Raw genomic sequence first — 25,850 nt, forward strand, 5'->3', positions numbered from 1 at the left:
GAAAAAAAAAAAAAAGAGTACAAGAGGACAGCTGTTGACAGCAGAAGTTCAACCTGCAGTAAAGAAACCATCTTAACAAACAAGTCAGATTGTAGTCTGACACCCCTCCCAACCATCTCTCTTTCCAAGGGATTTTTGAAAACCAAGAGTTGAGGCCTTGGGGCAAAGAGTTATATAGATGTCAGATAACTCCTTACATCTAAAGATATGTACCTCACATCTACACTTGCACTGCTTTATCACCTGGAGAACATGACAGTGAATGAACAAGTATTCCCTTTCTATTACCAAAATGCTCTGACAAGGAATGGAAGACCTCTGAAATAGCTCATGTATTTTTTTCAGTTGACGTTATCAGTAACTGTGATCCCAGCTGGAGGTCCCTGCATGAGGCTGGGCAGCATCAAAGCCACGTGCAGTGGGTCAGCATGTCCAGTGGCTGCAGCCCAGCAGGAGGCAATGAGCCTAATAACACCTCACAAATCTCCCTTTTTGCACCAAGGGCTGTGCACGATCAGCCCACAGCACAGAGCAGATGGATATGGTGGCTTGATTGAGAGCCATTGCTGTTAGAAACACTTCTTCCCCTGAAAATGCATTACTATAATCAGCTTCCTTTGATCCCTGGGGAAGGAAAAAGCACAGAATGTTTAGGAACTGAGGAAAGGGAAGAAGAATGTGTTTACCACTCACATAGATCCTGTCCAGGTCTCAGGGAGAAGCAAAGCCTATGCTTGGTACTTTCCGTGCAAATACAGCTGCCCAGCCATGCACGTTTCTGACTGCTGAGGATAGTTGCACCCTGCCCCGGGCATGCCCCTGCCTCAAGACTGGAAGGCAGCTGTTTGATTATATCCAGTTTGCTGATGGATTTACTGGATTTATGGCATCGGCTGGGGTGGAGAGGTAGAACAAGCCAAGCTTTCAGTATTTAATGGCCTTTGGAGTGATTCATACAGAAAAGAAACAGAGTAAATATCAGTCCTTTCAATTTCTTCACAGTGAGGAAATTAAAAGCAGCACCAGAACAGTGACATACAAAAGCATCTCCCTTGCCTTTTGATCTGAGGGTTCAGGTTAAAACAAGATAGGCGTATTTTATGTAAATATAAATAAATCCTTGGTATCTGCTAGGGCAATACTTGTGTCTTGAGGCTAATGACATTTTCCATTCAAAACTTCCCTCATGGGCAACAAACAAGCAACAGTAAGATAGAACAAGATATGCCCTGGGTCTGTATGATGTCACTGGTGACTAGTGAGGAGAGACAGCACTTTCTCTAATCCAAGAAGGGAATTTTGTAATAATGCCTCTCCATTTAGGCTTGCAGGAGACCTGAGATATACAACAATCTAAGATTTTGCAAAGAAAGTTAGCACCACAGTGTGGCTGTGGCTCATTCCACACAAATGATTTGCAACTCATTTTAATTTTTGAACTAGTTATCTGTTTTAATATTTTTATTTACTATTTTTAGGGTTTATTTTAACTGTTTTTTATTTACTATAATATTTACCTTGGAGGGATGCTTTGCACGAATTTAAAATCTTGATATTTAAATCTTGTGTGAAGACAAGAGTGGACTTGATGATCTCTGTGGGTCCCAACTCGGATTTTCTATGATTCTAGCTACGGAAACTGGTGATATTTGCAGTGGAACTTCTCAGAAGAAACGATAACAGTGGTTTCTCCCAGCACCTTAACTAGACCAGGGCTGAGAATTCTCCCTTATGCTTGTCACAGAAAGGGCCTTCCTAGTTATTAGTGGGATTTTCAACAGTGAGCTGCACAGCAATGACATGAATGCAGAGGAAATAATTATAGCATTTTTTATCTGAATTCCTTTAAAGGACACAGGGCAGTTTTCTCCTAATGAAATTCAGGCACATTACAGAAACAAAGCTGGTATTCAATGCTTTGACAGGAATAGACTTTCTTTTACACCCAGTTCTTCCCCAGCACATCTGCTCCCATCTGCTTATGTTGTCTTCTTAGGCTACACTTTAAAATATCATCTGGTCCTTGTTTACATCCCAGCACATCACTGCTTTTGCAGAATTAAGCTTACATCTGCTAGTATACAGATACCCTGGCTTGTGAAAATGCTTTATAATGTTCCCTACTTTGAGTAACTGCACAACTTGCTTTTGGCCTCCACTATGCTGCCTTGACTGTGACAGCCTATCCCAGGCTTATCTACTGTTTGACTGGGTCTCAGAAGCAGCTTCTTTGTGTTCTACTCATGGAGTGCTCCTGCACTGTGAAAACAGCTCTTGTTTCAAGCATCACAGGTGTTATTTGGCTTTCCATGCTTCCTCTCTTCACTCCAACCCTCCCCTCCTACTCTCTGACAAAAGCACTCTTCAGAGTACATTGTGCTGTTCATGGTTTATTTATGTAGGATGTAGCAACCTTTGAGACGTCCTTATTTTTAAAGGAAACATAACTGATTTAAGCTGCAATATGAGGAAAAAAAATCAAATCTTCTTGCAAGATTTTGGCATTTCGCTTAGTTAATATTGAATGTTTAATTCTTTTCTGGTCACAAATAAGATGTAGCGCAGTTTACTTAGTGTAAAAGTCTGACTTTTAAACCATTACAGCAGTCTCACATCTCATTTTGGACCTGTCCTCAAGAACATGGCTGAAATGATTCATTAAAAAGATAATCTAGAATTCTCAAGTGATTGTATTATCCCAGGTGCTGAGAAAAAAAAATTGATCATTTGATTCAAAATTTTAACATCATATTTCCATTTCTGGTCACACTTACCTCATTTGAGCTGCATAGTTGCTCGGTTGCTTCATTTTGTGAAACACATGTGTTTTGATCAATTCTACAAAACAAAACAAGACTTTTCTATCAGTAGATTTCTTGTTTATGTAACAAATGTTCTAGACTCTTCATCACATTTGTACATAAATTACAAGTTATAAGATATTGGAAAAATAACATTTCTATGAAACTTCTATATTTTATACCTCATGCAAAAAAAAATACCAGTGGTTTTACAGAATTCTGCAAAACCTATATTTAAACTGTGAATGAGAACCTGGAAACTATGTTGTTAGAGTGTAAGTTCACTGTGTTACACAGAGTCCATCAGCAGCACCAGCGGTTCTTGGTGTCATGACAGTCAAAGCCAAAAAGAGTTCAAATGTTTAGAACTAAGCACTATTTGTCTCACATGCTTTAAGAACAAGGATTTTCCTCTATCAGAGCCATAAAGAATAAGCCTTTCCATATTTAAACTTGATGGCATTTCAGGCTCTCAACCTTCAGCTTTCTGCTTAAAATTATCTTTTGCAAATTTCACACAGAGCTGTGGGACTCTCACAAGTAGATGGAAATCCTTTGAGCAAGAGAGATTTCTATGTTTTGTACTAAATGTCATTTAGCAGCCCCCAGTGGCATCCACAGCTTTGTTTTCCCTCAGCTTCTCCGCTGCTTCTCCATGTGGAAATAGAAAAGGAAGGTCCTGGACCAGCAAGGGGAAAACCTCTTCCCACTGACTGCTGCTAGCATGAGGACTGTGCCACATCCAGGCAGATGCAGCCATAGCCTAAAAGGTTGGTGCCCATCAGCTCTAGCTTTTACACAGCAGAAATGAAAATATGAGACAGCAGAAGAGTTTTAAAACACTATGAAGTTTTAAAACACTATGAAAACACTATGGAGAGATCTAAACCAATTTATTTGGAAAGAGTGAAATGTTATTTACAGTTTGGTTTAGTAACATGTAAGGAACAACCTGCAAGGCTACAAAAAATATACTTAAAAAGTGATTTATTACATTGAACTAGTGCTAGACACAAGGCAAAGAATAAAAGGACACGTCAGCTTTGTGCTCTTCTGGTACCCATTTGAATAACTCTTTTCAGAGTAATACATAACTTCCTTAACAAAAGAAGCAGTTCTCACAGGCACTGTAGGATATTCTGCTTGATGCTATGCTCACAGCTACGTCACTCATGAATCTTGCACTTCAGAGACTAAAAACTGCACAGCTCCCCCCTCTCTCATTCAGGCTGATGTTCTCACCTACTTTTAGGGGTGCAGACGCATTGCGTTTTCCTATTCTATTTCACTGAAATACTAGAGGGAGATGTTTCCAGTTTTGCATTCGTGGGATTTTGGAGATGCCAGACATTTTCTGAAATCTCTGAAGCAAATAACCATTTTTGTCTGAAAATGATTTACACTAGCAGTAAATATGCTGAGCTGGTCCTACTCTACAGAGTTCTGGGGTGTGCCTTTTTTTTGTTTCCACTAAGACCAAATGCCCCACTAGGCAAATGCAGTTTATCTGAGTGTTGTCAGGCAACAAGGGCTTACGATTTAATAACTAAGGGTTGGATCCTACGCTCATTAAAAAAAAAAAAAAAACAATCACAAAATATCCATTAACTTCAAAAGCAGCAGTAACAAAGTCCTAATTTCCCATCTGTGCTGAGAGCACTAAAATTGTTTTAAACCTCAACATGAATAACTGTAGGTGATTCATATTACATATTACTGACATTGCGTAAAATAATGAAAATACATTTCTCTCTACAGCTGCTATTCATATATATGCGATACCATCCTTACTGAAATAGAGAAAGCCCTATCTCACACTCTTCATGGAGTCTGGCAACTCTGGCTTTGGCAGAATTCTGCTATTGCACAGATGCAAAGATTGAATCCAATAACGTGTACATTTGAAGCTTGTGGACATTAAAAAAATTTAAAAAGTTAATTATCATACCAGAGCTCCTAACAGACTTCAAGGGCAGATGAATTTGCATGAGCAGTGAGCTGTTTGAAAAACAGACCAGAACAAGTGAATTGCTGAATTATGCATGATACAGATATTACTTCTAAACTCACATAAAATTCAAATAAAACTACATAGATTTAAAAACTAGGAAAAATATTTAAACATAAGCCAAGCAAATTTCATTTTCATTTCCCAGATTAAAAGCAGGAAGGAGCATTATATTCTCTAATCTGCAAATCTCCACCCTTTACGCTCCTCCCAGTTCTCTCGGATCAGGTACAGGAATCCAGTCATTTAAATCAGTCTAACCCTGAGTTTTACTACCATTGTTCTCAGGAGACCTATTTATTTATGCACTACAGTGCCACATGCACATGGTGTCTTGGGCCAAGTATCACATTAGTGATATTACCAGTGATAATTCCTTGAAATCAAACCACATCCCATGCTATGGAATGGATCTTTTCCAGAATCACTTCTGGTCTATCCTGGGCCAACACTCTTTCCCCACCTTCAGTCTTGCCATCAGTTTTACCCTGCCCACTATGAGGATGACCTGCCAGGTGAACAGCTCAGAAAAGGTAGTCTCCCTACCACATAAGAGAGATTGATTCAGCCTATCAACAGGTTACCCACAACCAACACATCTCAGAGTCAGGGAAATAGAAACATCTGTTCTGAGACTCCCAACAAACAGCAAAAAGCACTATGAAATTCTAACATAGTCACCACCTTACTACATGGCTGCAAGTAAATGCATAAGAAGTTTGCCTACGAATCTTTAAAAAGCAAAGCAGAACTACAAGAGGCTTTTGCATTAACAGAGTGCATATTCACAATGTAAGAAACAACACCTTTAAGGGCCTAAAAGTGTTTGGACACATCCTATGCTGCTCTATGGGCTGTCTCTGAATGCTGGAGCAAGCAGATACACAGAGATTCAGTAGAGCAGTCTCTCTCTCAAGCTACTGCACTTTGGAAAAAGCTGGCTTTGGCTGACTGCCACAACTACTTTTCTTACATTATGAGAGCCTTTCGTGCTCACAAGGCATAGTCCTTACTTAGGATACAGTGATGTGTTGACATTTTTGCCCCTCTGCATCCACTCTTTTTCTTTATTTTTCTTTTTTTTTCTTCTTTTCTTTTGTCTCAGGGGGGGAGGAAGGGGCATATGACAGCTGAAGAGCTTACTCAGGAATTTTCCATTCCATGATATAAGAACTGTAATCGGAACTTTGAACACCAATATTTGAATATCAAGGCTCCTGAAGAAATTGCTTTTAGGAACATAGGAAGAGATCTGTCATTTCCCTGCATAGCAGTGTTTCATCATCTAATCTTAATTTGCAGATACAGAAATATACACAGAAACATACTGGTCATGATGAATTTTTGCCAGATCAGAGGGATCTGGCCAGGTTCTCTCCTGGCTTGCCTGGTTATCTGCATGGGAATATAGCCTCTCCAGCTCTGCCTCACCCATGTGGCTCTGTCCTATGGCACAGGGATATCAGCACTTCTGCACCTTCCCTGCTCCTTCCCATACATCCCAAAGCTGTAGCTGTTCAGCAAAAAACATGGAAGTTACGTGAGTCCCCACTGAACTGCGCTCTCAGAAGCTACTTGCCTTGAGAACTTTGATACTACTGCTAGAGTTTGCTCTCCCATGTAGAAGGGAGCAAGGAAACGTTGGGAAGCCCTGGTTGTACCCCAGAGTTTTTATTTGTATCTCTGTGGTTTTTTATCCACATCGAGACAAATTAAAATTATCCTATTTTTGCCTGACTAGAACAGATTTCAAGACAAATCCTGTACAATTCAGAGGTATTTAGATTTCAAGCTGCACTGAGACTCATTGCAGAGATATATCAATCTGAAGAAATCAAACTAAAGCAGAAGGAACATATCTCACTAGAAATAGTGAACCTTTCTTCTTAGTACAAGGCAGAAATAAATCCTTCTTTTCCTGTCCTCCCCACACATGTGATAGAGAAGCCTGCTCCATGGCACCCCTGCAGCAGTGTGGTCATCTCCTCCAAAAGAGCAGAAAGCTTTTGGTTTGTGATTTATGGATCCCTCAAAGTTGCAGTGTTACAAAGGATTTTTAGTTTTACCATTAACCTAGCAAGATCAGAGTAGAAGACAGTGAAACTCAAGTTATGCAAGGCTAGCAGATGCTTTCTGTCGAAGTCTAGTTGTGCCCAAGCCTGAATGCTTAACCTTTGCCATGTTCCAGAACAGGGAAAGCAGAAAACAAAGCACGATGTACCTTGGCAGCTGTGTTTCACAGTTCATTGCACAAGCCAGTTCTGTGATTCCAACACAGGAGCCAGTGATCTACACAACCTGAGACAAGGGCACGCAATGACAAGGCCCTATCAAAGCTTGTTAATGGTAAAGAACTGGGGCAAGCTATTGGTGGCTCTTCTGAGGAGTCACCAGCCAGAGTGAATCTCAGACTTGAAAGCAATAACTGCAGCACATGTAATTCAAAGTCCTTCACTCCATCCAGGTAGTGGAAAGTTTTTTCTAAAGATGGCTAAGACAGTTAAATTGAATACAGTGTGTGCATGAGACTAAGGACCACAACTTAACATGTTTACTCCATGCTCAAAGTCCCTAATCTGGGAGTAAAGTCACCTTCATTTTGCTTTGCAATCAAAGTATGAGATGGCCAGACCTCAGATGCTATCACTACATTTTCACAACTCTTAGCATAACAAATCCAGGTGCCTCTATTTAACAGAAATAGCACTTGTAAGTAACGAGCTTCCTAAGGAGCTACCCTGATATTATACAGGAGTAAACAGCATAGTGAGCAATGGTTTCACATCCAAAAAACTAAGGTTGAACTTTTGAAGTGGACAGGAGAACTTTGCCATAGTTGCTGTTTCATTCATGCACACTCTACTCTGATTTTTATGTTTAAAATCCACTTTTCTTTCATTACATTTCTGTCATCAATTGAAATTAACTAACATTACATTTCATTACCCATCCAAAACCAGCAGAGCTGCTATGTAGGTCTAACTCATTCATAACCAAACTCACTGTTCTCTTCCTTAAAATAAATTGGTGTGATTTTTTTCCACAAGTTAAGAATATCAGAGAAGTACAAGGCAAGTTTCTTCAAGTTTCTTAAGCTGGGGCTAATTAGAAACATTTTCCAAGAAGCAGGACTTGTAGTGTCTCAGTGGCAAATGCAAGCATTGGATGGTGAAAGTAGTTGTTCATGAAAGCTAATTAAATGCTCAGACATGCTGCTAAAATTTCCTCCAAGAACATAAGTTAGTATCACTTACAATACTGCCTACTAAAAGCTGTTGTGAAGGCAACTGGCTCCTTTCACATGAAGCACTAAAACATAATTGGAGAACAACTGTCACAGCTAACCTAGCCCTGACTTGAAACAGATCTTGGAGGCAACGAGCTCCGTATGTTCACTACCTCTGTCCTGACCCAATGAGCATCCCTGTGATTGTACAGCTACTGCTGACTCCAGCCAGAGTCCCTTGTTATAGTGCTGCTGTGGAAGCAATCAGAGCACTAAGGCTATCATACACATTTCAGCAGTAGTCCACCCCTTCCGGCAGCACAGGTGAATTGCCTTCACTTGTGCTCCTCTGGCTGAATCATTTCTCACCTCAGGTGATCAATCAAAGGTTCAGGCTGTGACTCAGCAGTTCCCATACAGGCAGAAATAAAGATCAGAGCTCCAACTTGTCTGTTTGAAACTCTGTGTAAACAGTAAATCAGGGCTGAACAGCAGCTGAGCTTGTGAAATCCATAAAGCAGTGCCCGAAAAAAGGATAATTGTGAAGAGCACAGTCTTATTTACACAGTCTAAGCTTCTTAATAACAGCAGAGCCTTTACTGGTAAGTTGGATCAGCTGGGTGAGTTGAAGCCCCATTTCTAGCCTTTTGCTTATCTATGGAGGCTTGGGAATAGAATTTTGACTACGTGTAGCTGCCAGATGTGAGTTACTTCATGTTCTCCTGAGTTGCCTCTGGTCAAAAGTTGACTAATACCTGGACTGAATGTCTCCCCTTTGAAGGGGGCACATTCACAGCATTGAAACAAGAGGAATGTAAACTATGCATAAATGTACACCCATACCAAAATCAGGTATGCTGCTTCACATTTCCATTTCTCAGCAAGAAAACAGCTCTGAGAAAGTGAGGCAAGTCAGCACTGGGAAAAAACAGTAAAAATAAAAGAGTTGAGATATTTTTGAAACTTGGCACAGAGGAACAGACATTTCTGAAGCAAGGATGTTCATGCAGCTTGCAATATAGGGGATTTAAAGGTGGATGAAATTTGCATTCTTATCTTCATCCCTTTCATTTTCTCCAAACAGTTCTTGGCATATAAATACTGAATACAACTGCCAATGGGAGACAGGAGTCTGAATATCTTATACAGCAGACAGCAAATGAATTAGCCTTTCCTACAGTTAATTAGAAGTGAAATGCATTCTCTTATCCCAAAGCTTACCTTGGCTGAAATCTCACAACAGCTTCCTGGCATCTAAAATCCACATTCCATGCACAGTCATTAGCTGAGGATCCTGCCTTCCCTTGCCGCTCTGGGAGGCCTGGCAATGAACTCTCCAGCTCCTGAAGGAAACAACAACAATATTCTATGTCCTGTCAGTGCTGATCAAATGTAGCTGAATATTTTGCTTTAAGAAAGAAAGAGGTCCGTGAAACTGGATTCTGATTTGTAGATCATTGTTATTTTTTGCAAATAATCTGGAAACAACTGGAAAACACAAAAAGGTTTTAAATAAAGCAGCATTTTCATTCTCAGAAAAAGACTTCTTGTATCCAAAGCAGACAAGAAGCCATTGTAAGCCGTTTGTTGTGTATTAGATAACAGATGTAGGAATATGAGCTAAGAGGTGCTACACACAGCAGTCAATATTTTTTTCTTTAAATATACATTTGCATTTAAATTGAAATTACTTCCTCTTAGTGAAAGTCTGAGGAAAAAAAGCCACATCAGCCACCTTGCCATACAAAAAACAAAAAAGTCCAACAAACTGAGGCCAGAACTAGGAATTAGAAAGATTTTTACTTTAAATTGCCAAATACCAATTACATGTGTATGACAAGTTATTCAGCATGTCTTAATTCCCTTACCTATAAAATGGGTTATAATATCTCCCTTGCATTGCCAACAGGTAAGTTAACGAAGTTGTTTGAAAATTAAATCAGTTTTGTTTTTTTTTTTTTTAATTAGTTTTTATCAGTCAATGTTTTATTCTAATTGTTTCCAAACTGAAATACAGAGTGCTTTGCAAAAGAAAAGCATTCACTTCCTCTGTTGAAATATTTCTGATTTTGCTTCATTTTTAAGGCTTAGTTAGAAGCTTGAAGGTCTGATCATGGGGTAGGACCACTTGCATGGGAACTTGGAGTGCTGGGGTCATTCTACATCTGCAAAAACCATCATTGTTTTTTTGTTTTTTTTTTAATTATTTCTGTAGTCTGTTCCATCTTTGAATATTATGAATGAAGTTTGCTTAGAGGTACACTACTTCAATAAAAGTAAATCACACTTTTTAAAAACTGTAAATTTTATTAAAAGTTTTATAATGTAAGGAAGTTTCCTAAGGGTTCTTCTCTCAGGAGAAATATTCAGGAACTGCCTCTCAAAATTGAAGTTGGAGGACTAAAAGAATTCATAAAAAGATCTGGTGAAAATTAATTAAAAAAACAATCACTGGCCTTTTACTTCCTCTTTGTGATGATATTTTAACTATACTATTACGATTTAATTTAGCCAAAGTCCTCTTATAAATTATCAGCATATTTATTGAATTAGAAAACATTAATTTCTCCTACTTGGCCTATGAGATCTATACTGATAACATTGAAATCTATTTTCAGGAAGAGGCAGCTGTCACCATTACACTGTAAGGTACTTGAGGGGCAGCAGTCATGTGCTACCTCTAAGATACACCATGTGTGTCCAGCCACAGGTTATGTCCATACTGCATTTACAGGGGAATAAATATCATGTTTATATCTGCTTGGATTCAAAAGTTGACCACTACAGCTATTAAAACTGATAAAAATAGAACTGTGGGTAGTATGGAAGCTTATCTTAATAATCTTTTTAACGTTAGGCTATTAAAGTCAATGTGTCAAAGAAATTCAGTCCAGTTAAGATGCAAAACCAAAGCTGCATTCAAGTCGTAAATTTGCTTCAGCAAAATACATTTCATATACTCATATATTGAGAGCACTGTCTCAGGTAAGACAGCTGGGCTAAAGCCAGTGTGATGAAGATAATCAAGACCAAATGCCAGGTTCTGCACTTTGTCCACAACAACCCCAGGCAACCCTACAGGCTTGGGGCAGAGTGGCTGGAAGACCATGTAGAGGAAATGGACCTGGCAGTATTGATTGATGCTCAGCTGAACATCAGCCAGCGGTGTGCCTGGGTGGCCAAGAAGGCCAATGGCATCAAGGCTTGTATCAGAAACAGTGCAGCCTGCAGGAGCAGGGAAGTAATCATGCCTCTGCACTCAGCTCTGGTGAGGCCGCACCTCGAGTACTGCGTCCAGTTTTGGGCCCCTCACTGCAAGAAAGACATTGAGGCCCTGGAGCGGGTTCAAAGAAGGTCAACAAATCTGGTGAGGGGTCTGGAGCACATGCTTTATGAGTAACAGCTGAGGGAGCTGGGATTGTTCAGTCTGGAGAAGAGGAGGCTCAGGGGAGACCTTACTGCTCTCTGTAACTACCTGAAGGGAGGTTGTAGTGAGCTGGGGATCATCCTCTTCTCTCATGTAACTGGTGATAGGACTAGAGGGAATGGCCTCAAGTTATGCCAAAGAAGACATTAGGAAATACTACTTTTCTGAAAGGGTGGTCAGGCACTGGAATGGGCTGCCTGGGGAGGTGGTAGAGTCACCGACCCTGGAGGTGTTCAAGGAACGTTTGGATTTTGTGTTGAGGGACATGGTTTAGTGAGAACTGTTGGTGATGGCTGGACTGGATGATCTTGTAGGTCTATTTCAACCTTGGTGGTTCTGTGATCATTGTGCACCAAAGGTGAATGATAGCGAAAGCATTAGGAAAGAGTGCTTTCCATTCCTTGCCATTTGTCCTTCCTAAGGCTATTCTGAATACATGCTTCTTTAGATCTTGAAACACAAAAATACCTATTTAATTTGATATTCTATAGGTCAGTGCTGCAGAACTGATAAAAAAGAAAAGTTCTTGAAAACAACAGCAAAGATGAACCCAAGTAGCTGGAATACTGAGGCAGAACCACATTCCAGCAGCCTGCCTCTTTTTCAATACGAAAAGTTTACAGATCCCCCCCACACCCAGCTCTAGCCTCCAAAGAAGTAAGTGCATACAGTATCCAAGGAATAGCTTTTCTTTAATGTTTTTGTATCAGTTGATATTTGGTCAGCTGAAGTCATCTGGTATTGAACTTTTATTATTAGATTTTGTTCTGTTAATCATCATAGCAAATTCAGTAACCTTTTATTCAACAAGATCTAGGCTATGTGTACACAGTATTACACTTGTGTCATAAAAAAACAGGCACAAACATCACACTTCAACACAGCTGAGCCTTGTGAAGCCCCAAATCCCCATGCTGGCCATCTTCCCCTACAAGAGCACAGATGCCTGTTCCTGCTGAGTGTCCTTTCTACAATGGAAATCACCTGGATTCTCTCCAGTAGAAACACACCAACTTGTTTTCCACTCAAACAGATTTAAATCCTTTCCACACATGCTGCAAACTTATTTACCAGAAGTCTCTTCTGATTTTAAGGAGACTATTTTCTAAAACTACAGCTAATAGCAGCACATAGTTGTGAGCAGAAAGCATTCTTGGCTTATCAGGGCAACATCTTTTAAAAAGATACTGTCACTGCAATATTGCCACATTCTGGTTTTGATGTCACAGAAAACTTCTGCTAGGAAAGTGAGGAGTCCATTGAAAAAGTGTTCTGTATCAAGAAACCCAGAAAAATGAGGATGAACAGTTTAGCCACCATTTGCAGTGCATCATACTTTTCATTTACAACACATCTGGTAACATTATTGTTTGTCAGCTTGATATCAGCTAGTTGTATGTACGTTATTTATCTCTCAGAATGTCTTGGAGGCAAGGTGTTTCACAGAAGGAAAGTATATACAGTTGCACAGTTTCTGAAAGCATCAATTTGGTCCACTTTTCCAGGTAACAACCACATACACATAAACAGGAGCTGAAATAGCTGAAATCACTTTCAGCTTCAAAATGGAGACAGGCAGATGTGACCAACTAAAATTAAGGGCTGCAGTAGGGTTTTGAAGGTCACAACACAACAAGGATCTCAGCGAGAAACTCCACACAGAAAACAAACACTTTCCAGAGCACTTCTGCAAGTGGAGCCTTGTTTTTCACAGGCATGTTAAACATCTTGTTTTTCCAAAGTTAAGCCCTAGAAAATTATTTGCCGGATACTGTGTTTTATTCCCAAGACTACACATCTGAGTTGCACTGCTATTTTATGACAGTCTAAATATATGAACAAAAAATTTCCCATGAAAGAAAACGTTTTCATTTAACATCTTTAGGATACATAAAATACTATGGAGCAGCAAATCTGTGCTATGTTAGCTGACTTTGAGTGAGAGATGCAGGCATGACATAGGAAGGGGGCAGACAGGAGACTCAGACTGAAAGTAGTTGAAAGAGCAAGAGATGATGTATGGGACAGATGTTGCCCTTTCTTATGACTTCCTCACAACTCTGTCTCCATTTGCCCTTTGTAGGGCAAAATTTCCAATCGTTTATCTGCCAATAAGCAGGTATATCTCATCTACCTGCAGCTTACATAGTATTTCCTAGTAATACAATACATCTACAAAATTTAAAAAAAAATGCAGAAGTTAGTACTTTATTACTTATCTTGGCGATAAACTCCAGAAAAAGCATGCAAGAAGATTAGGGAAAGAGCTGATACCAATGTTCTGAAAGAGACTGTGGTAATGCCACTAGAATGTTACTGGCTTTTGATTTTGTTTCAGGATCCAAAAAGACATTCCTCATCTCAAATGAAAGGCATGCCATCCTAAACAATGAGTTCTCATTCTAAATTGGGAAAAGAAAAAAAAAAAGGATCATAATCACTCCTGGTCTGTGAAGAGTTCCAAGCACTTCAGAAAGCTCTCTACAAATTTCCATCCACAAACAAGAAGAGACAAAAAACAGCCAAATACAGCAAACATAAAAGAAGAGATAAACTACAGACATCTCACAAGCCTCATCTCTGCTACAGGCTGCCAGTATGCCAAAGTTAACATCAGTGGTCCCAGTCATGAGAATATTTTTGCTGAAGAGTGAAACCTGGAGGAGAGCTCAATCCTTTACACTGCACATGAGACACAACTTGGGAAACACCAGGAGGGAACAGAGGCACAACCAGGAAATGCTGCAGGGTGGTAAATCTCAAGTCAATGCAGCAATATATATGAACCATTGGCTGCAGAGGCTTCTTCATTTATACCCGTTTTCTTCTTTTTTTTTGTAGCTTTTAGAAAAATTACATTTCTCCTCCCCTCAGTTCATGCCAAAGAAACCCATGGGCAGAGCAGTAGTAGTAGACTCTGTAGTCTTTTGGAATTGAGGAATTATTGAAGCGTGAGAAAAACAGAAAGTAAGACATATCAAACCTTTCCACAAGCAGACAAAATACTACTGTAAGAGATTCTCATTCAAATAAAACAGGAGGAATTTAATCAAGTAGTCACAGGTAATCTGAAGAGATTTGTACTTCTAGAGATATGTTCTCTACTCACTTCTGACAACACCTGCAACCTCTCTGCAATTCCCTGCCTCCAAGGAATAGCCTATCATTACAGGAGTGCCACAGAACTCCAGGTCCCTGAAAACTGGAGTAGACTACCGTAGAATCATAATCACGTCATGGATTTCAGTTTTCATTCTCAGTTTGCATTTCAAAATGAGTGTTTGCTCAGACATTAGTAAATTCAGTCTTTACCTGACTTTCCTCGTGGCCTTTTCCATTTTCTAACTTTGAGACAGGCTTAGGTTTTCTTAGCTTTAAGTTGCCCATGTCAGGCTTCAAAGCCTGCTCCTTCTGCTGCTGAGTATCTTGCAAAGGCGGCCACCTTTCTTCTAGGATAGCTGTGTTGTCTGGATAGTTTTCTTTGTTATCATCATCTCTGTAAGAGAATTAAAATGAAATCCGTTAGACAGGACTTCAGACACCTGTCAAAACATTATGAAGAACAGCAACAAGAACTTAGCTACTCATGGTGATTTAATTTTATGAGGCCGTTCTCTACACACCAAACAAACACTGCATATGTTAGTAAGATGATTATAAGAAGCTACTGTTTATTGAAAATTCAGAAGCTAAACTGCCATTCATATTGTTACCTGTTCGGTTAGGGAGCCATTTGAATAAGACTAGTTTTGGAGGCACTCTTTGCCCTCAGTGCTACATTTCATACTCCCCAAATAAGTCCTGAAACTTGTTCATGCAGCAGACCCCTCCCTGTCCAATGCTTCACGCTGATTTATAATCCCACATAAATGATGGTATGTAGAGTAATTTCTCCCTACAGACACACTTCCCTTCTGACATTTCTTTCTAACATTTTGAGGGCTTTTACAGAAAGCAAGGAAGGTTACACACAAAGTAGGATCTGAAAAACAGGGGAGATGTTTGGATAGAAGGAATATTTAAAATGTGCTACCAGTTTGTAGTCCCCCTTCTGCTGGTTTAAATAGACATTGTTTGTGGATATTCTGGAAATCACTGAACTTTGCCTACTCTACGGGGTGAAAACGTGCCCTGAAGAAGACCTTTCTGTCCTTATCTGCACCCATCCAACCCAATCTCTCGCAGATTAATGTATTCCCTGAGGGATGCAAGACTGCCTGTGCAGCTGGCAGGATGAGCAGATGGGCACTACTGCTTTGAAGTCCCCAGCTGCTGCTTAGTTTGTTGGGGGAATCTAGATGTTAGCTTTAGCTGGTCAAATAAGGGTTAACTGAGAAATTATCTCTTTCCTGGTGTGCACCTAACACAACCAAGGGATTCTAGGGGATACTGAATTAAAATGCCCTTAGGGTTTTGTTTTATTTTTTTGAGAAATGCTATCTTGCTAATACAACATTTTAACCTAAGGATTCTGAGCTGCCAAACTCACTTTCCATCTGTGACCCAACAGCCTCCAGATGGATGCTTGCAGGGTGTTTACAGACTTAAAACCATTGCTGCCCACGCTTTCTGCAAGTGTCCTCCAAGGCAGTTGTTACAGGGTAGGCTGCTTTATATCCTATGGGCATTCCAACAATGTAAAATGTTGCTAAATTTAAGGTATTGTCTGATTCAAAGAATGTTTCCAAAAGGTTGCATCATCTAGCAATTAACAGACGGGCACAGCGATGAGAGACTCATATGTCAAGAATACTTCAATTAAATTAGTCTGAAGGATTTTTTTTCCCCCCACAAGAACTCTTCAATGTGTATATCCTTGCACAGTTACACAGCTCCACTTATTATTGCTTTGTATCGGGTGCTGTACAGAGGAATTCAATGTAATAGCATCAGAGCTGCACCTGAATGAAACTAATTGTGATTTTAAGTTAAGAAACATAGAACATAATATAATTATTTATATAAAAATATTTAATTCTTATACTGCTTACACATAAATATCTACAACAAAAATGCACTTCCCAAAGGTAGTAATAGTTACAGCAGGTAATACCTTAGAGATTATGCATTCTCTTGGTAATAAAGGTTTCTTTCTAACAATTTAAAAAATGCACTCTGGCGATTTTACTTGTTGCCAGTGTATTTCAGACAAAATTTGCAGTAGAATACCTGGGGCTGGAACTGGCTGCGTGAGCTCCACAAACAGAATCTGAATCCTCATCACACCTTGGAAATGGATACAAAATAATTGCTGATAAATAGTTTCTGCTACTGCAGAAATTTAGCTTTCAATAATCATGACCATGCAGCTCAAACTAAGCATAAACGCATTTCATTTTCTCACACCTTGGCTGGTTTCTTTTAATGCCACAGCTTCTCCACAGATCTAAATCTCTAAGTCTCAATCTCAGAGGAAGAAAAGGATTTGAAATGTTGATTGTACACAGTTTGGCATACGTTTTTTCAGCCAGCTGAAAGTAACGATGACAAAGAATTCAAAAGTTACTGGGAAAATTACAAGAAAGTCTGAGTTCGAATTTCTTAAAATATACTTCATGTAACACAATAATAATTAGAGACAATTTCTCCCAGACTCACAAAAACATTAGCAACAGTAGAGCAGTCATTCCTTGTGCTCTGAGCAGCAGGGAATGGAATCCCCACATAAACTACAAAATGATCATTAATCTTTAAAAGGGAACTGTCAGAATTTTTTAAAATGCATGAAAAATTATAATCAATTCCATCCCAATAGGTAAAAAACAGCACAGTTGCCCTAGGACTGCATAATCAAACAGAGAATTTCTACATATATATGCAAAATACTGGTGATGAGCAGTATACTGGGCACTAACTTTAAAGAATTAAACAACTGCAAAGCCAAAAAACAATTTTTCTTCAAATAAATATACATGTATTTGCACAGACTCCCAACAAATAAGTACATACCCTTCCCAGGTATTATTTCTGGGGAGAAGTTGGGGCCCTCTCCTCACCCTCTGTTCATACTCACAGGGTGCAGGCACTAAGTAGGCCTGGATCACTGGAAGTCAGCTGGCAGAAGAATCTCTTCATTACGGGAGAAGCAGGCTGTACTTCTGCTGACTTATTAAATTTTTAGAAGAGCTGCCCAGCTTAGGACAGAGCACATTAAGTGATAATTTCATAGCTCTGCATTGCAATTTGATGGCAAGATTTTTAATGTATTCCTCTTCCCCACCAGTCTTCTGCCTGTTTTTGTCAAAAGCCTGACTGCTGCAGAAATTATTTAAAGGGACATTCAAGTGTTAACACTTCCTGAATAGATCAGCATTTGGATGAAAGCATTTGCTGCATGCAACTGGAATACATACCTACAGTTGCATGTTCCACCTAATCACATAATATTCCTGCAGTGGGTGCGGTTATCCCCTTCCCTCTGGAAGGATGGTGGGCAACTGAACACAGCCAAGTCCATGTGTGCGTATTTGTGTGAGTACTTCTTAACTTGGGCAAGTATGCCAAGGGATCACCTGCTCTCAGCTGTCTGTAATAAGGGTGAGCTGGAGAAGCAGAAAGCCTAAGTAAGCATCTAGTACAGTCATAAATGAAGACAAGTTACAAATACTCCAACTGAGCATGACAAAATGTATTTGACTAACAAGATACCAGTAGATAGAAAAGATTAGCGCTAATAAATCATAGAAGACGGTGGCCATCATGCAATGAATAAGATTGTGGGGAAGTTCAGAAGCACCAAATTTGAAAGGGTGAATAGATTTTTTTCTATCAGCAAGGATAAATATTAACTGACAAAACTCACTCACACAAGACACTGCTTAAGGCCAAGACCGTAGTAGGACTTTTAAAAAGATGAATTCGTGATATAATGAAAATGGTCACCATGAAAGCACAGAGTGTTTTCACCTTGGTTTCATTAAGAAATGGAGCTTATGTGTTCTTGACACCAGTTTGCGCATATGAGCACACACACGTTCACCCTCCTCTCCTTCCATTTCTAAACCTCACTGTGCAACTTCACCTGTCTTTAACAGCTAGAGGGATATGCAAGAGTTTGATATATTTTTTTAAAAGCTTGTGGCCATGTGGACTAGATGTCATCAACAGAAAAACTGCAGCAGCATCTTACTCAATCCTGAAACATCAAGTATACACATAAACAGCTTCAAGGCATAAAACTACAGGGGTTGAAGCTTACAATGGGCAGGACGTTGGCCACTGACATAAAGACTGGGATCCCAATCTACACAGACTTTGCTCTGTCTCCCTAGCAGTGCCTCTGTATTCCAGACACGGTTTAGTGGGAATGTCTTTTTAATTTTTTTTTCCATTTTCACCTTTCAATAGCAACCACTTCAGTACAGCTGGAAAACTGCTTCCTTTTGCAAACTTGACCTTTAAGATGTTCTTGTGAACAATTTCTCCATCGGCCTGCATGCATGGCTTGCTGGGAACACAGCAGCCCCAGGCACTTGCCTTATCTGGAGATATGTTCCTGAAAGTATTGTTTCACTGGTTGTATACCATCCAGCCTTCAACATAAACAAAGTCAAATAGGAATGCCTACCATTGCATGGCAAGCTCTCTCTTTATTCTGCTAAATAGAAGAAATCTATTTTCAGATATGGCCACAGCACAAACAATGAGTGCTGAAGTCTGTAACAATTGTGTGTTCTCAACAGATCTCAGAAACAGGCTTTGGGGCAGGCTTTAAACAGGAAATCTAGGGAAATCAGCTTTGGAAACCAAGTTGGACAGTGTTCTTTGAAGGATGTTGTCTGTCTGTTTTGTTTTCTAAAAGCATGTTTCTACTTCTATGTTTGGTAAGATAAGATTATGAATTAAAGGCCCTGGAACAAAACCAAGAACAGCTTAAATGAAGAGATTCAGCCTTCAGACAACAGTCCTGCTCTGCCACACTGCTGCCTCTCTGCTCCACACAGCACTGCCTGCACCCCTTTCCCCTCCCAGGGGATGCCACACACTCAGCCTGAAAGCCCTTGTCTTTATGATCACACAAAGCTCCAATGAGCAAAACCATCACATTCATGTCCTAGAAAACCTCAAGGGTGAGGCAGGCAGCACCAGGCCACGCCAGGGGAATCTCTGTGGGAAACACAGATGGATGTCAGGGCACAGTACAAAGGAAAGGAGACAAAATATATATATATATGTGTATATATATATATATATACAGTACCTGAAATTTGGATATTCTTTTATGAATTTTACATACCACAGTTCATCACTTAAATAATAGGGACACGTGGAAACAATTCAAAATGATTTGATGATTTATTATCCCCCATTAAATCTTCCCATATTTACCCAATCACACAGAAAGAGCAAGTGATGTAAAATATCAAATAAAGCAAGAGAAAGAATGTAGGAGAGAAAAATTATTTAGACCTCCTCAATAAATGCTTCTTACCTTTTCCTTTAGTGATTTTGACAGTACTGAGTGATAGCTCAAACTAAATTACAGCTTGGCCTGCTTTTAGAATGCATCCCCATGACACTTAAGCACACAGATCGCAGTCCAGCTAGGGCTTTTTAAATTATGGGCATTTTAGCAGTGTAAAACTCATCTAATATACAACAGATCTACAAATCACTTCCTTCCTAAGACACTGCTTAGTACATTACTGCTGAAGAGTCTTCCCTAAAAGCTTTTGAAACAATCAAAAGCATGCAAAATAACACAGAGAATATCTAAATTAAAGTGTTTTAAACTGGAATTTAAAAAGATCATTTCATTTGTAATCCTCCCTAGAGACTTTGCCTTTGTAACTTTCTAATGTCCTCACCTTCTTCTGTTGTCTCTTTATAACAGCAACAAAATCAATGCATATATCCTTATGATCACAATAAAGATGAGAACCTTTTCAATGATTGTATGGAAATAATTACAAAGGAACAATCTGTTTGGTGCCTGGTCTATCTAAATGATGCTTTTGTGTTTGTTGTCTTTTTTTTTTTTTTTTTTTAATATTTTTAAATAATTGTTTTTCCTACTCACACATGCAGGAAATACAGAGCATGCGTTCTGACACACTTGTGTTTGTCAAGATCATCAGTACCAGAAATGAGCAATACATTCACAGGAGATTTATCCTACACTGAAATCATACATTTAAACATTTATGATGTACATCGAATTTATATCCTCCCAGAAAAGTACTTTACTTCTAAATGGTCTCACAACATGTAAAGGCAGCTGTTTTATGCAATTCTTTTCAGAGTCTCAATAATATACTTAGATTAAGAAAAACCTGAATCAAGATATATGACAGAAAGGTGGGGACCTCTCACAGAGTACTTACAATTATTTTCTACCACTCTTATTTAAAAATAAGGCACATCTTTAAAGTGTTGACTTACTCTGCTAAAGCTGTGGTGTTGAAGGATTTATCCTGAATGCTGAAACAGAAACAAGAAAACATCAGACAAGTCAGCAAGGCAGGCAGGCTCCCTGTTTCCTTCTCAGTTGTAGAAACACATGCACAAACATGGCATTGCAAGGCAAGTCTGTGTGTGTGTTAGCTCTACATGCGCGACTGTACCTTCGGCTGCTCTGCACATGCTCATAATCGAGGAACCACAGGGATTAGCCCTACAACACTTACAAAGCCCATCCAGCAGTGCTTTGAATAAATATGAGGATGCAGGTAGCCTGTGAGGCTCAGAAAAGGATCATATTCTCTTACAACAGTAACGCTGCTGCTAATAAAAGCCATGGGTTTACAAAAAATATTTGGCACTCTGTTCTTTAAATGATTGCAATTGGCTAATCAAACACAGTGTTATTTTTATTTACTGAAATAGGACTGTTAAAATATCTGGAGGTTTTTTTCTTCTCATTTGGAAGTCTTTTATACACTCAGCTCATAGTCAGACCCCAGGGAAACAATGAAAAAACAATCTGGGAGAAAGGGCAGTTCAAGTAGCAAAAGGTTATTAAGCAAACAGCAAGGAATAGATGAAACCATTTCTAAGAAAGGAATAGGCTGCTGCTCTCCTGCAGCAAAATTTTTCAGACTTGATGTAATATGTTCAGGAAGGGTCAGCTCAGGATACAGCAAATGGCTGGTTTTGAGGCAGCGGTGGAATTCCCCCTTAAACAACACCTCTCAAATCCAGTCGGAAGGGTTGGAACATTCTGAAATCTTAGCAGCAGAAAACAAACAAAATCCGTTCTCACTGAGACATATTAGAGCTGGGAGGAGGAGGAGAGGGTAATGCAGACAACAGCATCTTATGAGCACTCCTATTTGTGACAACGGCAGCACAGAGCCCCCAGCAGCAGTGGAGCGGGAACACAGAGAGGTGCTGCATCCCCTCCCCACAGCAGCTCACATCACAGCAGCAGCAGCCACGACCACAGAAGTGACAATTTCCCTTCTCCCCCAAACAGTGCTGGCTGTGTGCCTTATCTTCATCTCTTCGCAGCCTCTCTACCTGCTTGCACAATGTGTTTGCTCTTTTCTATATTTGTAAATATAGCAATTTATTTCACGGCACAAATTGTCTGGGGATCAGTCTGTACGGACTTCTGCCATACAAAGAAACAGACTTTGTGAGAGGAAATGAATATAAAAAATGAAGGAGGAATCACAGCTTTTAATCACAACATCACATTAACAAGCATCAAAGATTGATTAGGGTAGATCTTAAAGAGACACTACACATTTATTCCCATTCCCCTTCCTACACGCACACAAGAAGGAGAGGGAAAGCAGAATGACCTTGTGAACATAATTTCTCCGTTTCTTAGTGTTAAGATCAAATTCTCTGCTAATTCAGTCCCTGTGCAAACATACTGCAGTGCCTTGTTATTACCAGTAACAGAACGTGACTGAAGACCACTTTGTAAAACAGAAATGCTTCAAACTGAAACCAAGTTTAAAATGTCATCTCTTACACTGTTTGTATGAACTTCGGCGTTACTAAATCTCTTCTAGGCAAGCTCTTTACGTTTATGTCAGGTTCCTCACAAACTTCCATTTATTTTAGAGACGATGCTCTACCAGTGTTATGGGATAGTCTTTTCCTCCGAGAATGTGAAATCACTTGGAAAAAAAGAAAAACAAAACAAAGCCAAGCCAACACAACAGTTTCACATAAAACAGAATAACATCAATAAATATATGAAAATAGAGGCCAGCTAAAACTGGGGTCCTGTTTCAGAGCTAATCTTCCCATCATATAGATGTAGCCAACCTTCCACTGGGGGAACCCAAGGGAGAGAGCTACAGTAGACCCACAATATCTCTACATCTTTTCTTTTACTCCCAGAAGGAAGAAATTTCTCTTGAAAGGGAAAAGCATCTTTCACAGATGATGTTGGCTAGCGCCTATGGCTACCTCCCGTCCTTTCACGTTTCCCATGTGCTCGGGGTGAGACTATACACTGTATAACGAGCCAGCACCAAACACACTTGAACTTGTGTCTTTTCCCTCTGTGCTCCAAGTGCAAATATATAGGGAAAGCACAATATGGCTGTTACCTCCTTGTTTTCAGCAGTCAAGTTAAAGTCGGTGAGGCCTGAAATGCTATAAAACACCATTCTTCAACATACTGGAAGTTACTGTGCCAGATATACTTTGTCAGCAGTTTCAGATGATGTTTCAGTTTTTTCATCATCCTAAATCCTGAAGAAAATAATTATGCACCTGTATGTAAAGTAAGCTATACTTCAGTAAAGTAAGGTGTGCATTTAAGTACCTTACATTTTGAAGTAATTAGAATACAACTTTTTATCCTTAAAATAAAGGATTTCATATGAGTTTCTCCTCTTTTTTTTTTTTTTTTAAATGTTGAGCAGTTTAAAGACTTGTATTTTTTTCTATTCTGTATTTAAGGAAAAACAATTCCTTGTTTGAAAGTACATAGTTTTGTTTTCACCATCCCATATGCCGACTCTCGGCTGATATCAAGAATGCTAGAAAACTCCAAACTAAAAAGTCTCCATATATTTTGGAGATATCAGGATTCCGAAATATGTTGCTGCTCATTTCTTAAAAATTGAGTAATATATGGTCTTTTTATGGATGACAAGTAGATCGGTATAGAAATTCCATTCTTCCTGTTTTGTTTTGTTTTGTTTTCTCACCAAGAATTACTGCTAACTCAGGAAGAAGAGTGAGATGGGAGTCACTTGGTCTCCAGCTCAGTTTTGCATGTAATAAAGGCATGCTCAGTACAAATGATGCATTCATAAGTTCAGAACAGATTAGTTGGCATTATAAACATGTATCAGCCAATGAATTCTATATAGCGATGGTATGGTCTAGTTGCAGAAGACTATGAAAGAAGAGAGAGGTAGTGAGACATTTTGAATGTGATCATATAGGCAGAGGCCACACTGTAATTTACTTGAAAAAGCAGTTATGGCTACAGGTGAACAGAATGGAGAACAATCAAGACCAAAAGGCCAGACAAGAAGGAGACATGGTGAAACTTGTTAATCTGCAGTTGCCTAAATGCTCACCTACCTGCAGACTTTGTGGCAGCTTGGTTTCACCTCTGCAGCACAATCTTAGCCACAATTTCTAGACTTCGCTCATCTGAGTAAACGTCTGTTCTAAGATTTCTGACACAAGCAAATGATGAGGCCTTTCAACCTTAAGCACTGAATCATGAAGAATTTGTGCTGGGAACTAACCTGAATGTTTAGAGGGGAAATTACTGGTTTACAAAGAATTTTCGCTTCACTAATGTTCTGGGAAGTTAGTACTTTTGTATTTAACATATATTATCTGCTAATGACAAATTCAGTGCAATCCTATAGTGTGAGTATGGCATTTATTGTGAGATTTTTTCTTGATTATTACTTTATTTGCTATTCCACAGTGTACAGAGCGGTTGTGCTGAAATGGCTGCACCAGAGACAATTGTGTTTCACACTATGGTTATGCCATATGAGGGAGCTGCACTAGATGGTGCAGTGGAGGGACACGAGAGAAGCAGTGTGACATGCTGTGCATGGCAAGGAGACCGCATTGGCTCCCTCTTGTCTGGGAAGACATTACTCATGTTCCATTTCCCAAATAAAGGGAAAGTTGGAATGAGCTCTCCCCTACTGCCTCTCTGGATTAAGTCATCTCTGCCAGAACCAGCTGAGCTCAGAGACTCATAAAAATATTGAGCAAATTTGTTTGCCTTCGAGTACGTGTGTTCCTGCCAAGTAGCAATGCCCTGAAGTGCTCCTACAGTCCATTATCTCTCTCTCAAATTGTAGCTGAACGCAGATGCGCTCAGTCTTACCTGTGTACATATATAGCATATTCTCTTATAGATGAAATACATTCAAACCCACCAAGAGCAGATTAAATACATTTGCGTGTCAGATTGATCTGCTACTTCTGAGGTCAACTGAACACTTTTATTTAGGCAGAAAACAAATGGATGGGCTCTGCAGTCACTCCTCTCCACCTTCATCAAGTCTGTTCTAACGCACCAGATTTTTATGGGCTAAGAGCAAGGATCATTCTGCAGCACAAGGTTAGCACAGTGGATCATTGCAGTGTGTTGTCCTCTCTTCAAAAGGGTTCCTGCAGGATACTTCTGCTATTCTCTGATCATGAAGGCATAAACAGAGGAGCAGTTAACTGAGAGAGAAGTCACATTCTCTTTTTTTATATGAGAAATACCAAATGCTTCACCCAAGCAGCTCAAAATACTCAAGTGTTCTATGAGTTGTTTGCCTGACACGCAGCCTGCCTTTTTATGGGTAACGCTATCAGATATATCAAAAAACTGCTTAAGACAAATTAAACTAAAATACTGCAGTTACATGCAGGTTCGTGAACACTCAACCCAGTTTCTGTATCTTTGATTTTCTCAGTGACCTAATTAGCACATCATCTGAGTTAATGGACTTGGGGGAAAAGGAGGCATTCAGCTGATCCTGCTGTATATCTTAAAATGCACAGACATGCTCATGCAGAAAGAGACTCCAGCTGAGCATAGATGCAGGCACAGCTGTTGTAATCCATTCCAGGGCAATTCTATAAGGTATGTTGTATTGGGTAATTGCACAGACATTCAGGGCCATATTTGCTGAAGACATGTTAGTGAGCAAGTAAGCTGCACAGTACTTCCTTGCTCAAGCCTCCTCAGCAGCGTGCCCATAAATTCTTTTCATACTCCCACAGTATGTCCAGGTTTGCACTGAGGGAGATATGCCTACTCTTGTCCAAAAGGCACAGCCACACACCGATCAAAAAGGAAAAATATAACGGAAATGTACAATTTTTTGCAGACTGGAAATTCTGACTTGTGAGCCACTTAGTCCCTTAGGTTCCACTGCTCAGGTTGCATACACTGCTGTGCTACTGGTGCCATGGCCAGTTAGCAAAAGCAAATATCACACAAGTCTGTAGACT

At 39.6% G+C, this 25,850-nt stretch overlaps 1 protein-coding gene across 4 annotated transcripts in view; it reads right to left on the reverse strand.

Annotated features, from left to right (window-relative positions):
- The window catches only part of FAM13C (family with sequence similarity 13 member C), a 45,075-nt gene extending 24,079 nt beyond the window's left edge, over positions 1–20,996 (reverse strand). For 2 of the 4 annotated variants that reach the window (XM_042863300.1, XM_042863298.1), the window contains exons 1-5: positions 20,844–20,996; positions 16,632–16,688; positions 14,775–14,958; positions 9,257–9,378; positions 2,775–2,838 (exon numbers count right to left, since the gene is read on the reverse strand). In XM_042863300.1, coding sequence (XP_042719234.1) covers positions 2,775–2,838; positions 9,257–9,378; positions 14,775–14,958; positions 16,632–16,688; positions 20,844–20,905 — 489 coding nt within the window. In that variant the 5' untranslated portion in view covers positions 20,906–20,996. Of the gene's footprint in view, positions 1–2,774; positions 2,839–9,256; positions 9,379–14,774; positions 14,959–16,631; positions 16,689–17,475; positions 17,553–20,843 lie in introns of those variants that run through there. The other 2 variants (XM_042863299.1, XM_042863301.1) reach the window with 2 other exon arrangements.
- Between the last annotated feature and the right edge of the window lie 4,854 nt (positions 20,997–25,850).

This window comes from Lagopus leucura, unplaced genomic scaffold, assembly GCF_019238085.1.
Source record: "Lagopus leucura isolate 7727_CA_CO unplaced genomic scaffold, USGS_WTPT01 Super-Scaffold_739, whole genome shotgun sequence".
NCBI classification, from domain to species: Eukaryota; Metazoa; Chordata; class Aves; order Galliformes; family Phasianidae; genus Lagopus; species Lagopus leucura.